A 14,499-nucleotide genomic window follows, 5' to 3' on the forward strand; every position below is an offset into this window, starting at 1 on the left:
CAGACTTCTCCCTCCATCCTGTCCTTCGTCTCTCGTCATCTTCGCACCAGCAGCAGTCTGAGATTGATTTCACTGAATCCATGAAGGCCTTGTTATGTGGAAAATGATGGAGTTACATCACATTTTATGGAGGCTGTGAACTGAAATCTGTCTGTTCAAAACATACGTGTTTAAACGGCAGAACAATAGAGAGAGTGTTCAACAGGATGATGAGACTGCAGAAGATGAAGGTCATGGTCCAAGTCTTAAGGGTCAAATCCTGTTAAAAGTAAGAAGGGATGAAGGTTTTAGCCAGTTTTTGTTGCGTTCACAGACCGTTCGAAAGCAGAGCTCTGCTGTGTCTGGGCTCTTCTCACAAATCACTTGTAGATTTCAGAAAACACGAGGAGGGGAGCAGACAGATGAAAGTGCAGCGTTATTCCTTCTAGTCTGGGAGTCAGCATGGCCCAGATTTCCTTTAAGTCCACAGAAGCTCAGTTTGACCTTCAGAAGAACGGGGCGACCTCGCTCTCAGAGGACGGCTAATTGGACATTTCCTTGGATTAACTGTAAGATAATCTGCAGCTGGTTTCCTCATGAGTCTAAAACAATAGTTTGACATAAAATTACAGCAGAGTTAACGCAACAAAACATTTTTTCCACAGATGTTTGTCCTGTCTGAGAGAAACAGATTTTTTTTGTATGCAAAAGTTAAATTTTCATTTAAGAAAAATTAGGTTTTTTTGTTGTTTTTTTGCTCGTGTAACAGGAACATTCTTAATGGTTTCCCTGCAGGAGACAACAGTTACTTCTTTATTTATAACATTCTTGAGATGACCTAGAATAAATTTGTCATTTATCACAGCCAAACCAGCTGGACCTGCAAAGACGAGGAGAAAACAGATGATTTTATTATGAAAAAATAACAAAAACAGTTGTTTCATTGCCAGGATGCAGCTCCAGGATTGCATTTTTGAATGCCGTCCACTACAGCAAAGACACGAAGAGCTTGTAATTAAAAAAAAACAAAACAACAACAACAGAAAATGACAGGAAAAGAAGAACGCAGCCTTTCAGAGCTGAATTTATGGCATCTGGTTTGATTTGATTTATTGGTTTATTTTAGGCACTCAATATAAAGGAATAAAATGACAAAAATTACAAAACACTGATACCCATATGTTCTGTACTATAGCTCACCTACAGTATATTAGTCACATTTGCTCTATTTAAAAAAAAAGATATACTGTATTTTCTGCACCATAGGGAACACCGTATTATAAGGTAAGGAAAAAAAAGGTAACAGAAGCAAAACAGTGAGTTTATTAGAACTTTATCCCTCTATTTAACAAACCACTCTTATTATTTTTAATCATTCTTCTCCCACAAAACATCTTTGGTGTTTGAATGACAGCTGCGTAATTCCATAATCAAACATGCCGGGTCCCTCTCATCGTTGTCAGTCAGTCTCATCGCCAGGTGTTGTTCAGCAATGGCGGCTAAAATGGCTTGAACTAAAATGACTTTAGCTTTGGCTGAAGCCGGCGGACAAAACCCATTGGGCCCCCATTTTCTGCTCACTTTTAAACCCTATGTGGGCCCACTTGACTTCGCTGGCTGGGTAGCGAATGCTATTCTTCTTTGCATGGATTTTTTGTCTATCTTGTTTTTGATTCTAATTCCGGTTAGAGCCCCTCTGGTGGTGGAGGAACAATCCACAGAATAGCTGCACCTTTGTATGCAGTCAAGAAAATGCAGTATATCAAACCTAATTCATCAGATTATGCATTGATTTGAAAATAAAGACAATAAACGAAGTTGACAGAAGATGATGTCATCGTCTCGGCAGTAGCATTGACGTATTTGACGTATTTAACCATTTAAAACGGGAGCTCCAGTGTTTATGTTCTTTCCTGTAACTTTTCAACTGTTAACACAATAATAATAATAAGCGCGAGCCACTTTTCTCATTCAAAATCTACTTGAATTATGTTAATGGTTGAAAAGTTACAGTATGTAAAAGACTCTGTGTTTAAGCGTCACTGACAACGCCTCAGGTGTTAAAGGGTTAAGTCTAAACAGAGATCAGGAAACAATGAAATTTCATTTTGATTTGAGTAAAAGTTCAAATCAGAAAACAGAAAACAACTGAGGAGTGTGCTTTTAAAAATGTTCCTTCACACCACATCATTACACTGCCACCTCCGTGTTTCACAGTCATTCTCTGACACTTTCCTAAACTGATTTCTGCAAACCCTTTTCTAAGATCAAACTGTTAGTAACAAAGATGGTCTGACGGTCATGTAGAATAAAGAGTGTATTTGTTTCCATTTGTGTGTTTGTCTCCTCTCGGCTCACAGTCTGGTGTCATGCAGAGTGCTGTGCGAGTGCGTCAGAGCTTTGACAGGAATCTGATTTCCCCTGATGACTCTTGAGCTTGTCTGAAACTGTTCTTCGGGTCCGTTTGTTCAAGCGCTGAATGTGTGCAGCTCCATGTCTGCAGCTCTGATTAGTGGCGCTGCTGAGCCTTGATCTGCTGAGGCCGTTCCCAAAGATTTGAGCCGGTCTCCATCCTCCCTTAGTCGCCTTTCCTCCGCGGTCAGAGCTCAGCATCAGTTCGTATGATGAGTTCTTGTGAAATGATTTTGCCGAGAGCTCCAGCGCACTCAGACACCGCCCAGAGGTCCAAAGCAGAGAAGGCCCTGCTCTCAGATCATCTTTAGCTCAAGAGGTTGGCCTGATTAGAAAGCAAGTCTTAAAGTTTTATGGCAAAAGAACTTTATTTCAAATGGGAAATATCACAGACATGGGGAGTATTCTGCTTTACATTAGTAAAATGATTTGTTCATTGCTTATTCTGTTTTATTGGTATTTGTCTAAATTTATATCTTAGTCTGTAGGATTGCATTAGATTAAAACTGGAATGGAAATCATTAAATGAGGGCATTATAAGGATGTGCACACAAAGATGATAATCAATTATAAGTTAGATGTGACTCTGAGACTAACAAACACAAAAATCTGTAACTTGCAGTTCAAAAGGAGGTCAATGTTCATTTAGACCTTGAGTTATACGACAGGTTTTCAGTCTACGAGCTCCAAACTTCTCATTTGAAGCTCCACTCCAGTCATCTTTTGATGTATTGAAAATGCACTCACAGAGGTCTTTTTACTATCATCATGACGTTTTTAGCCAAAAATTCAAAGTAAAAATAAAAAACGTGTGTAATTCCTGAGTATTTCTCCTTTTAAATCAACCAAACTGTCTTGGACAGACTCTGTTTGAATGAATGATCTTCTTTCCATCAACAGCTCTGCTGCACATGCACTAAACCCTCATCTGTTCCTAGTGTCTAGTTCAGGTTCTGGAGAAGAGAAGATGGTATCTTCACATTGACTGCAGTCAAATGAGCCGCCGTTCACATTTCTGTGGTCAAATCAGCATCACTGGATTTTTGGTGTGAGTTTCATCCAATACTTACGGTAGCAGGACTGAGAACGCTGGAAAATCTCCACCAGACTCCACGGAGCTTCTTGATGTGACCACGGAAATGTGAACGCGAGTCAGAATCTACTGGAATTATTGTGTTAATGGTTGAAAAGTTACAGTAAATCAAAGAACAGAAACACTGGAGCTCAGGTGTTAAAGGGTTAAAGACAGTCAGTTTAGCATTTAGACAGTAAAAATCCTTAATTTGAAAACATTTTAATACATTTTGCAGTTTGAGCCTTTTTATATCATATTTCTGACATAATTTTTCCACCCTGGTGCAATGATTAGTTTACAAAACTGCCTGTGTACAAATGCTACATCACTTCCTATCTGATAACTCTCAAAATGTACTCAAAATTGTCTTTAAGCGAACATGATCATTTAAAAATCTGACTCTTCTGCAGTGATTTAAGGCAAACTGCAGCACAGCTGCTGCAACAGCGACTGTCATAACACAACTTAGGGAGGAACGACATGACAATAACTTTACAGGAGATGAGATTTCCTCTCTCCTGCCTGCCTAATGCCATTATTTGAGTGCCGTGTCAGCTGAATTGTTGCTGAAGTATCTCACAAGAGAAAACAATCAAGACAGCAGAAACGGCTCCTCTCCCTGAGGAGGAAAAGCAGGATAATATCATGAATGAAAAATTATGTCAATAAAATTATAGCAGAATGCCTTCAAGGACTGTGAGGGGGAGTGTGTGAATCCATGTGTTAAAGTGTTGTTGCAGGCTTGTGGAATGGCTTTCTTTTGCCCCCCATCACCACCGCCACCACCAGCACCACACATGCTTCATTCTCTGGTCTGAGCGGCTCTCCGGGGATCTGTGGTTTCTGAAAGGTTCCTCAATGTCCCTAATCCCTCCATCTCTTTGTGTCCAGGCAAAAAATATATCCGCATGAAACTTTAGAGGCTGAAAGCAGCCAAATCTAGCAGGGGAAAAAGCTTCTTTCAAGCACTTAAGGGGAAGAAAAAAAACAGAGTAAAACAAAGATGAGACACAGGCCCGATTGGGTTCCTCTGTTGAATAAAAACAATCAAACTTGAAATTGTTGCTAAAAAAGGTGATTTTTACTCTATTCAGTAAAGGATTTTATTCTTTCAATAACTGCTTTAGTGTTAATTTTAATTAAATACGTAAGTCCCTTGGATATTCCTACTAAAAAATTGAGAAGAAACACAATTTTCATGAGGTTTTATATTCATTGTGTAAAACTTAAAGCAATAATAAAGATAGCCCACATAACCAACACTGATCGTGTCAATAGCAGGTATTTCCACCATTTGCTGAAATAAACCCTTTCACGGTGACGTCAGACAAAATGGCGACAGGGCCCAAAATGTGAAATGTGACCTCCGGTTTGTGGGTTAAGAACGGCAAAGCTGACAGCTGAACGCAGTTTAACACAATTTTACATAAATAACAAAAGGTAATCTTACCAATTTGAACAGAAAAATGGAGAGTATTTATTTTATGAATGTCCCGCTAAACTGTTTTTTTCATTTTCTGTCTTAGATCGTTCAGAATCTAAAATATAAATTTGAATAATCCTTCAATATTTGAAAATAGAATAGATTTATTAGTCATTGTCACATGTACAACAACATGTAAAAGTGCTCACTGGTCAGCGCTTCATTCATACCATTCCTAAAATAATAAAATTATAATGAAATAGTTTAAGGATAAGATAAAAATATGCATATAAATAGTGATAACACAAAAACACAGTAATATCAAACAAACAGACGCTCATCTACACACGTTCTCTGTCATTGAAGTGCATTTGATTTCATAGCAGCATTGAGAATGGTGATTACAGTTGGATTAAAACTGGTTTCAAATCTGTTTGTCTTAATGGGTTCAAACTGATTAGATCTTCACTTTGAAAAATCGGTGACAACATACAGTATCTGCTGTTTAGAAACAAAAAAAAGTAGTGAGCATGGTGTCTGAATCGCTTTTAAAATCCAGGGTACTTGATAGTTCTGCACTATGTAGGTTTTTTAGTACGTGCTCACATGGGTTTCTCCAGGGATTCTGGCTTCCTCCCACTGTCCAAAAACATGCTTCATAGGTTGATTTGTTACTCTTGTCCCTAAATGGGAATACAGATGTGTGATTGTGGTCTTGTGACAGACTGGTGACCTGTGGATGTGTGGGCGGGTGTGACCTGGCTTCACCCAGAAGTGGCCGGGTTTGGATCCTGCAGCCCTGTGATCTCGGAAGGGATGAGAACGAGTTTAGAAGATGGATGGATGGATGGATGGATGGATGGATGGATGGATGGATGGATGGAGGGGTTAGGGTGGGAATTCGGACATACTCATGTTTTGTACTGCAAGTGTAGGCAAAAAAGGTTTAATTTACTGTCAGAAATTCTGCAGAAATGTTCTTTAAATGTGTGTTTTTATTTTATAGTCAGTCAAAAAGACTCCAAACGCTGTTTTATTTTGGTAAATTACACTAAAGTGGTTTAAGTTTGAACAAATGCGGTCGAAAATGAGTTAGTTTTGTTTTTTGTGCCTCAGATGTTAGAGAATGACAATAAAGAGCTCAGTTTATCCTGAATGTTTTTTTAAACAAATAGATTCTACTGAAAGGTTGTTTCTATCTGAGAGTAAAAGGCACTAAAATCTTAATGGTAAAAACATAATGTTTGACTGTCTTGCATTTTTAATTGAAGTAAAGCTGCAGCAGGAGGAACTTTTTTAACATAGAGTGGGTTTTATTTCGGAAGAAACAAGTGTGTGCTGCTGTCAAAAGTAAAAGAAGTTACAACTGTTGTATATAGAGACACATATAGACACTGTTGTAATTTAATTATTGTAATATTTAAGTTACGTTTATAAATAAATGTTTAATTGACAAAAAAGCAATTTTTTTTTACATTTTTAAACAATAAAGTGAGACACGCTCAAGATAGTGAGCTATAATGTGAAAACACTAAATGAGGTGTCGATTACCACAATACAATTACCCTTCTATCCTAACAAACGTTTTATACGACATCCACTGACGTTTTCACAATACCCTAAACTTATTGTGAGTCGTGTGATCTAATAGACAAACTGTAATCATAGCTCGATGCCAGCTCTCTTTAATGAGAAAATCTAAGATGTTTTCTGATCACTCTGGGACATAACTCAGGATGCTTAAAAACGACAACTTTTACTTTTACATCAACATTGCGACACATGTAAGGACTTGAAAAATTCTGGATGCTTTTACTTTGCTAAAATATAAGGTCCCATGAACAAAGAAAATGCACGTAAAAACTTTTTAAGGCAGACAAAGTGTATAACATTTTTAAAATTTTTAAAATAACTAATTTTTGCAGATTTTAGGACTTGTTTTAAAAGCTTTTTGTTCAGGTTGTCAAACCATACGTAAATAAAAAGCACTTAAGAGTGATATAATTAATAAATATGAAGAAACCAAATACAGTGATTGTTATATGTATATATGTGTGTGAGTGTATATATAAATGTACACAATTGTTATTTTGCTGTTTTGATTTTGCTTTGTGTTAATTTGACTTTGTATAAATAAAGGTATCTATGTATAGTTAATTTGGGCTAAATAAGAACGAAGAGGCTTGGACTTGATAAGATATTAGCTTCATCCAAAACCCTTTTCTAAATCTCAACATTCCTGTTACGTCTGTGATAGTTTGTGGGATAATTTGATTTTTTTTGTCTTTTTGTTGTTCTTAAAAAATAGTTAATGTTAAAAAAATAGTTATAATAAAAATAACAAATGTAAGTATTTATAGCATCATAACCAAAGCAAAATGACCGTTAAATTAGTAGATTAAGAGTAAATACTATTAGAAACTTCTGTTATATTAATAAATTATAGACATTCTGCTGCATCCACATGAATGAGGAGCTCTGAGTTCAAATTAATATTCTGTTGAAGTTTTTAGTTTCCGTTAACATTTATCTTCAGTTCTTTATTGCTCCTTTGACTTCCTGTTATTAAGCCCACATCCCCCCCAGACAGACAGCAGCAAAGGCTCTTTCCACTTTTGTACACCATCATGTCTTTATTTGACTGTAAACAAACTCTGAGAAGAGCATCAGCCAGATTCTTCATTATTGGCATCAGGGTGAGGAGTTTCTTTTGCAGTCATGGATAAAATATGATCATCGCTGCAACAAACGAGCGTCCTTTGAACAATTCAAGTCACCTTCATCTTTATTCTACAAAATAATCTTACAAAGGAATTCACTTTCAAACAGGCAGATTGGAATTTCAAACAAAAAGAATCATTTATAGCAAACAGATTCTATAAAAACTAAAAAAAGGACTGAATTGTTGTAGTGACTCCATGTTGCAGTGTGCACAAACAGACATCAATAACAACCCGCCTGCTCTCACCTGCACTTCCTGTTTAATGACAGCTTTGTTCATGTTGAAATTGAGATGATGGACCTTCAAAATTCTGCTTATGTCAGCATGTTTGAGTTCAGACACAACGTGGCGTCCAGAGGCTCATCATGTTAGTAGCAAATCAGACAAAACAAAAAACACAAAGAACCTCCTTAAAACCCACAAATACAGTTTTCCATTACAGCAGTAGTGTTAAGCTTAGAGTGCAAATCATCTGTCTACTCACGTCCTTCACTCATGAACAACATATATTTACAAATAAAACAAAAATACATAAATTATACACATAAAGAGGCGCTCCCACAATGGAACAGAGGTTGAGCTTAGTGTTTTTGGGGTTACTGACCAACTGTCATCATCGTCTGCTGCAGCAGAGCTCCAGACCAGCCTCCAGCTTCAGGATTTCAACAGGAAGAGGAAGTTTAGAATCGTTTAATGACAGTCGCATCAAATCGAGTTATGGGAACAACCTATGGGAAACGTTTCCCTGGGTCTTTAGGCAAGGCCCTTCACGCTACTGCCCTTTGAGTCTGTATTTCCCTGTGCCAGTCCCCAGCCCGGGTAATTATAAGGTTGTGTTAGGAAGGACATCCGTCCACCTGTGCGAATCAGTGAAAGGTGATTGGCTGTGGCGACCCCTGAGGGTGAACCCCATATCTTAGTTAATTAATTTAACCCATTGACTGTACATGAGGACTGGACAGAGTGCCCGCCCCCGCATTCTAAACAGGAAGTACCAGGTGGTTCCAAGAAGCCAAAATCCCATAGACTTCTATAGAGAAATAAACAGCTGTTACTATGCGGGGGGGTGAACCACAAGTATTGTGTTTAACCCATTGACTGTATATGAGAACTGGATTAAGCAAGTGTGATGTCACTACCATACAACAAAATTAAACCAATTCAGGCTCCATTTTTCTTTTTCGGTGATATGGATGTTGCCATGTTGGAGCCAGAAAATGTAAATAAGCTGTGACTGGTCCAAGTTGATCTGAGTCATTGTTTCTATGGCACCCACTCTCACCAATCAGGAGTGAGCTTAACGTTTTAAACATTCATCGTCAAAACCACATGTTTTTATTGAAGCACCAGATTGGTCAGTTTATAACTTAAGTAACTTGAGCTACAAAAATTATCAAAATAAAAACGAGGATTAGCTGAAAAAAAAGGTATCAGAGCAAAAATGGTTAACCTGACTAATAGAATGACTGAGTTATAGCTGTTTATTTTTCTATGGGGATTTGGCTTCTTGGAACCAGCTGGTACTTCCTGTTTGGAATGCTGGGAGGAGGGGCCACTCATTCCAGTTCTCATGTACAGTCGATGGTTTCCCGAGCATGAAATGTGGGCAAAAAGATGAAAGTTAGCTTGAATAACAGGCAGTAATTAGACAAATGTACTCTGCTGTGCATGAGTCTCTCTGAAAAGGGTTTAACGGGAACATCTCCTCATTTAAAATAACAAATTAAGTTTTGAGGCTAAAATAGTGTAGAGAAAATCTGCTTTCAGAGCCGTCTTTGAAGAGGGAGGCTGGACCGTCTGACAGAGCGGCAGGAGGAGAAGACACGTCGCACTTTTGTTAGGTTTGCATTGGTGTTGTCGGCATGTGCGTGTGCAGAATCACACCTTCTTTTTAAGGCTTTCAAGCTGCTTTGGATCAAAACTGTCCCAGGGGATAATTCAGCACAAACACGGAGTTTAGAGACATCACAGGCTGCCTTCACACTCTGGAATTTCACTTTTTTTCCTCATCTCAACACCTGTTTGATCTTTTGATTTACTCAAGCAGCCTGATGTCCCTCAAGCCACTCATTTTTTACCGTCATCGATTTGTTAGCTCCGTATGACTTTCAAGTTTCTTGTTTAAGACAGAAAGAAAAAAAATCCGGGCTGGAGAGGAAGAGGCCCCTGAAACAAAACCAGGGACCAGATTCACATTTAAAAGTTAACTGAAGCTGTTGGTCCCTGAAGCGGGGATGAAAGACTGAAGCTAGCGGTGCAGGCCTCCAAACTGAAGTTCAAATGAAGCCACGAGATTAGAGTAGATCAACAGTACAATAGGCTATACGCGTCATCATAATTACCAGAAGATATATAGGAGTCGCATTCACCAACGTTCAGTTCTAGAAACACGTACGAGTAAAAGGGGGGGGGGGGCTTCTGTCTGCAGCAGGGTCTCAATAAATATTGTTTTTGGTTTGTTTTTTTTAAGCCATCTTTTCTCCTGCCAGGCAAATTGGAAAGATGAGCTTGATGATGATGATGATGATGATGACGACGAAGGGGATTTATGTGAAGCTCTGGAGCGGCTGGCTGACTCTCATGCACGCCCAGTAGAAGGCCCGGACCAGAGTGACGAGAACCAGGAGCAGCATGACGGCCCACGAGGCGTAGATCCCCTGGTAGGTCTGAGCCTTCACCCACGTTCCAGCCTGAGGGGGGAGAGGGGCACACGGCGGTGAGCTCAGAGGACCGCGACTTTTAGGAGAACATTTCCTTCATGTCCACAGTGGAAGGTTCTTCTTAGAAAAACATTGTTTGCATAAAAAACAAAAAAAACAGAAAAATAATACAGTGGGAGCCAAGATTACCAACGTTTTTTAATTTAAACCAATAAAAGCAAAGAAACAGTCAAAATACCCCCCCCCCCAAAAAAAACATCACTATTTACATACCATAGGTTCCCTCTATCAAAATAGGGACTACAATAACAGATTTTTTGAAATTGAAAAAAATTTGAATAAAGTAGGCCATGTGACTGTAGGCCACAAAGACTGACTACTCTGAACCATTGACTGTATGTGAGAACTGGACTGAGGAAAAAAGGGTTTCCTTCCAACTCCAGCCGAAAAAAGTCAGTTTGCTCTGCATTTTTTTTTTTCTTGCGATATTGACACCTCCATGTTGGAGCCAGATGACGTCAGTGAACACTGATTGGTCCGAGTCGACGTTTCTGTGGCAACCACTCTCACCAATCAGGAAAGAGCTTGATCTAATTTTCTGAAATCCTGTTTTTGTGGATTTTAAGAGCTGGAACCACAAATTTTGGAAAAATGAACAAATACTTGGAGTAAATTAAACAGTGCGCCCTAAACTATATTCTATGAAATATATATTTTTAATGGAATTTTGCAAATATATTCACTTTTCCATGATATTCTAGTCTTTAGGTCGCTCGGTCCACCTCTCATATGCAGCCAATGGTTCTATGGTCAAGGGTTCTGTGTGGTGATGTAAAAGAAAAGACAAAATAAAATGGAGAGAAGAGTCTCCACTTTGAGGATCTTTTTATCCATTTTCAAAGCGTCTTTTAATCATGATTATGCTGTTTTTAGCTAAAAATGTTAAAAGTTGTCATTAAAAAACATTAAAAGTTGACATAATGTCTGCAGAGCAGCAGGAGTTGATTAGTAATTCAGCTCTGAGTTGTGGGCGGGACATTTCCCATCATCCCTTTCTTTAAAGTCTCTCCCACTGTCTTACACCCCCTCACAACCTCAAGCTAACATTAGCGGCTAAATTAAAATGGCGAGCAGTATCAGAGTTATCCAGCTGGACAGTTTGGAGCCAGATGCAGACGAGACGTGCAGACGTAGATGGAAAAGCTCACACAAATAAGCTCTTTTGCGAACTGCATTTTTTGTCTACTTTTGGTTCACAACTATTTGAATAAAAAAATACTCAGAAATAAAATTTTAATCTCAATTTCCTCCATCATCAAAAGAAAAATATTTAAAATAAACAAAATAAGAGCGTGTTTAAAAACACCAAGAACTCCATTCTCATCAGAGTGAGTCTTTAACAGTGGATTTAAAACGGTGATTTATAGTGGATGGGGAAAATAATACATTCTAGGATGCAGCGATTACAAATGATTCTGAATAGTTTTTTGAATTTTAGATAATTGAAAAATATATATGGATTAAAGTAAAAGTAACAAGCTTAACTAAACATGAAGAGTTTTTCACTCTGACATTTTTGAAGAGCACACAAACATGGCTGACCTTTCAAATGTCGTCATCCAACTGGCCCAACTTCACTTAAAGCGACCGTTTGGAAGCATTTTGGCTTTCATAGTGTCAAGGGTGAACCGGATAAAAGTCACGCGGTGTGTGAGTTATGTCAAACCGCAAATAAATATGTAAGGAAACACAACAAATTTGTGAAATCCCAATGTGCGGCTAGCTAGACACTATTTATTTAGTTTGATGTGAGTTCAAGAGTTTCATTAAAGCTGCTCTAATGATAAAACATAATGTCTGATTTAAGGTTGTTGAGTTCAGGGAAAATGCTTCTGTTCATATGCTGTAAAAAGATTTTTGATTATCAAACTAAATATTTTTCATGTCAGAATTTTTATGTTCTCAATAAAAGTTAAACAAGTTAACTGATCTTGTCTTTACTTAAAAATGTACTTTGGTGGAGAAAAAAATAAATATTGCTCTAGTATCTTGTAGTAAACAGAAACATAAAAAAGCAGATCTGGGATGCATTGATAAGTATTTCATATTTAAATTGTTTCATAATTGAATCGTTGCATCTTGAATTGTAATTGAAACTGAATCATGTGATGCCTCAAGATTCCCACGTCTATCAGTGATCTGTGATGTCTTAGAAACAGATTCATTTACAAGACTTGCATTTGAAAAAAGCTGCAAAAGCATGTTCAAAACACCAAAAACACCTGGAGTGGACCCACTTTGGAGTGTGTGGAGAACGAGCCAGTCGTGAGTGTGCACTCATGGATGCATATGCGACTGCATTGGAATGGGGCAAAAAGGTTCAGTAGAAATGAGTGTGTGTGTGCACGTTTGTCCTTAAGCCATGTCAGTCAGTGACAGATTCAAAACATTACAGATAAAAACAAACCTTGATTTATGTCCCAACTTTTCAAAGACAAAAAAACCAACAAAGAATCCTGTTTCTGCAAACCGGAGATCTTCATTCAACACAAGATCATTTCACAAACTAATTTAGTTCAACAACAAACAAAAACAAATGTTTTATGTTTACTAGAAAGGGCTTAGGAAAATGAAGCAATGAGGCTGCTAAGCAAGAAAACATTTCAATAAGAAGACGACGAGAAAACCCAAAGAGGTTTTTTATGACACTAAGAGCCACAACAATAGAGCCGCCCTAATTCAGTCATGAAGAGAACATTCAATAAAAGCCGCTCTAAAACAGCCACCGTTTCATAAATCATCATACTGCTTCCAGGAGCGCTGAAATTTACTGCAATAAATTGAATTCTCTCCAGTGGGGATGCACTCCTGAGAGTGATTAATGTTATCAGGTAGGATAAACTCGGGCTTAACGCGAGCAGATTCAGGAGCGCTTCAAAGCATGAGTCAGTGAAAGCAGCTCATCAGGATGCTGAACATTCAGCTTTCTGGTTCCTACAAAACATCGGGATCTTTTTGGACTGAAGCTCCACATCTCTGCTCGTTTTACAGAAACGCTCAGCAAGCTGGAGCTGCTGCAGTGCTGAATCCTCAATGTTAAAACTTTATTTATAAATACAAACACACATTAAAACACAATATGAGACACATTTCAGACATTAGCATTACCTAATGCTTCCACAAAATCTCATTATGTACTGACTCTAGAAGTTGGTGCTCCTCTTGCGCCCTCTGCTGTTCATTGGACAGATTGCATTCAGCATATTGAGTTCAAATTAATACAACCTTTATTTATAATAACTGTATTACAATAATACTGTTTTGATGCTCTTTATTCTGACTTTTTTAAGAGCAGAAACCCTGAAAAACAGTACTGTGGGTTTGTGAATTTTTTTCTACAAATGAAATCAGAATCACTCCAGGGAGCCACAAACTAAAAAAACCTCCACGTTACAGAAACAGCAATAGAATCTGTTTTATTAGACACTTAAAGGAAACAACCCCTTTATTTAGAAGACTTAAAATCCATTTGTGTGTTGATAAAATTCCCATGATGCTCCAGCATTTTGCTAACATCATGATTTGAAGCAGGACTCACCATCAGCCCCGCGGTGGAAACGCTGAACAGCAAGCAGAGTAGAAAACACCACAAGCTCCGCCTCCGGGGATACCTCTGTCCAATCGAGGAGCTGCAATGGAAAACAAAGAGAACGACTGAACATTTGTCCACAGCTGCCTTGTCGAGCTAATAGTCTTCTTGATTGTAAAGATGGTGACAGTCTCTGAAGACTTCTTCCTATAGTTTAATTCAGAAATTGATCTTTTTACTCTTAAATTCTTGCGTTAAACATCAATAAATCCAAACAAAGCTCACTTTAATGGTACATTTTTATTCCAATACAACAATAATTGACAAAAATGTTCGTTACAATTTTAAGAAGAGTCTCAAATGTCTCTTAAAAACTCTGCCATGTTTTAAGAGTATTTTTTTCTATTTTTCTATTGCTGGATTTTATTGAAGTTTATTTTCAGCAACAGTTCTACATTCTGAACAGAGTAAGGATTAGTTTTTACAATTCTAGAGCTTCTTATTCTTTTGACTAATTATTTTTTGTTGAATTTGACTTTAATCCATCAGAGAACTCTTAAGTTTAGTTGTGCTTGAATCAGACATCAAACTTGGTCACAAATCCCTCCATTTTTAGCATATTTGAGGCGGATTTTGCTC

At 37.9% G+C, this 14,499-nt stretch overlaps 1 protein-coding gene across 2 annotated transcripts in view; it reads right to left on the reverse strand.

Moving 5' to 3' along the window:
• pip4p1a (phosphatidylinositol-4,5-bisphosphate 4-phosphatase 1a) overlaps positions 1-14,499 on the reverse strand; it is a 31,216-nt gene that overhangs the window by 3,457 nt on the left and 13,260 nt on the right. Inside the window, exons 6-7 of one of the 2 annotated variants that reach the window (XM_024279083.2) lie at positions 13,870-13,960; positions 9,068-10,301 (exon numbers count right to left, since the gene is read on the reverse strand). In XM_024279083.2, the coding sequence (XP_024134851.1) occupies positions 10,158-10,301; positions 13,870-13,960 (235 nt within the window). In that variant the 3' untranslated portion in view covers positions 9,068-10,157. Of the gene's footprint in view, positions 1-9,067; positions 10,302-13,869; positions 13,961-14,499 lie in introns of those variants that run through there. The other variant, XM_036216385.1, reaches the window with a different exon arrangement.

Source organism: Oryzias melastigma, linkage group LG17, assembly GCF_002922805.2.
Source record: "Oryzias melastigma strain HK-1 linkage group LG17, ASM292280v2, whole genome shotgun sequence".
NCBI lineage: Eukaryota > Metazoa > Chordata > Actinopteri > Beloniformes > Adrianichthyidae > Oryzias > Oryzias melastigma.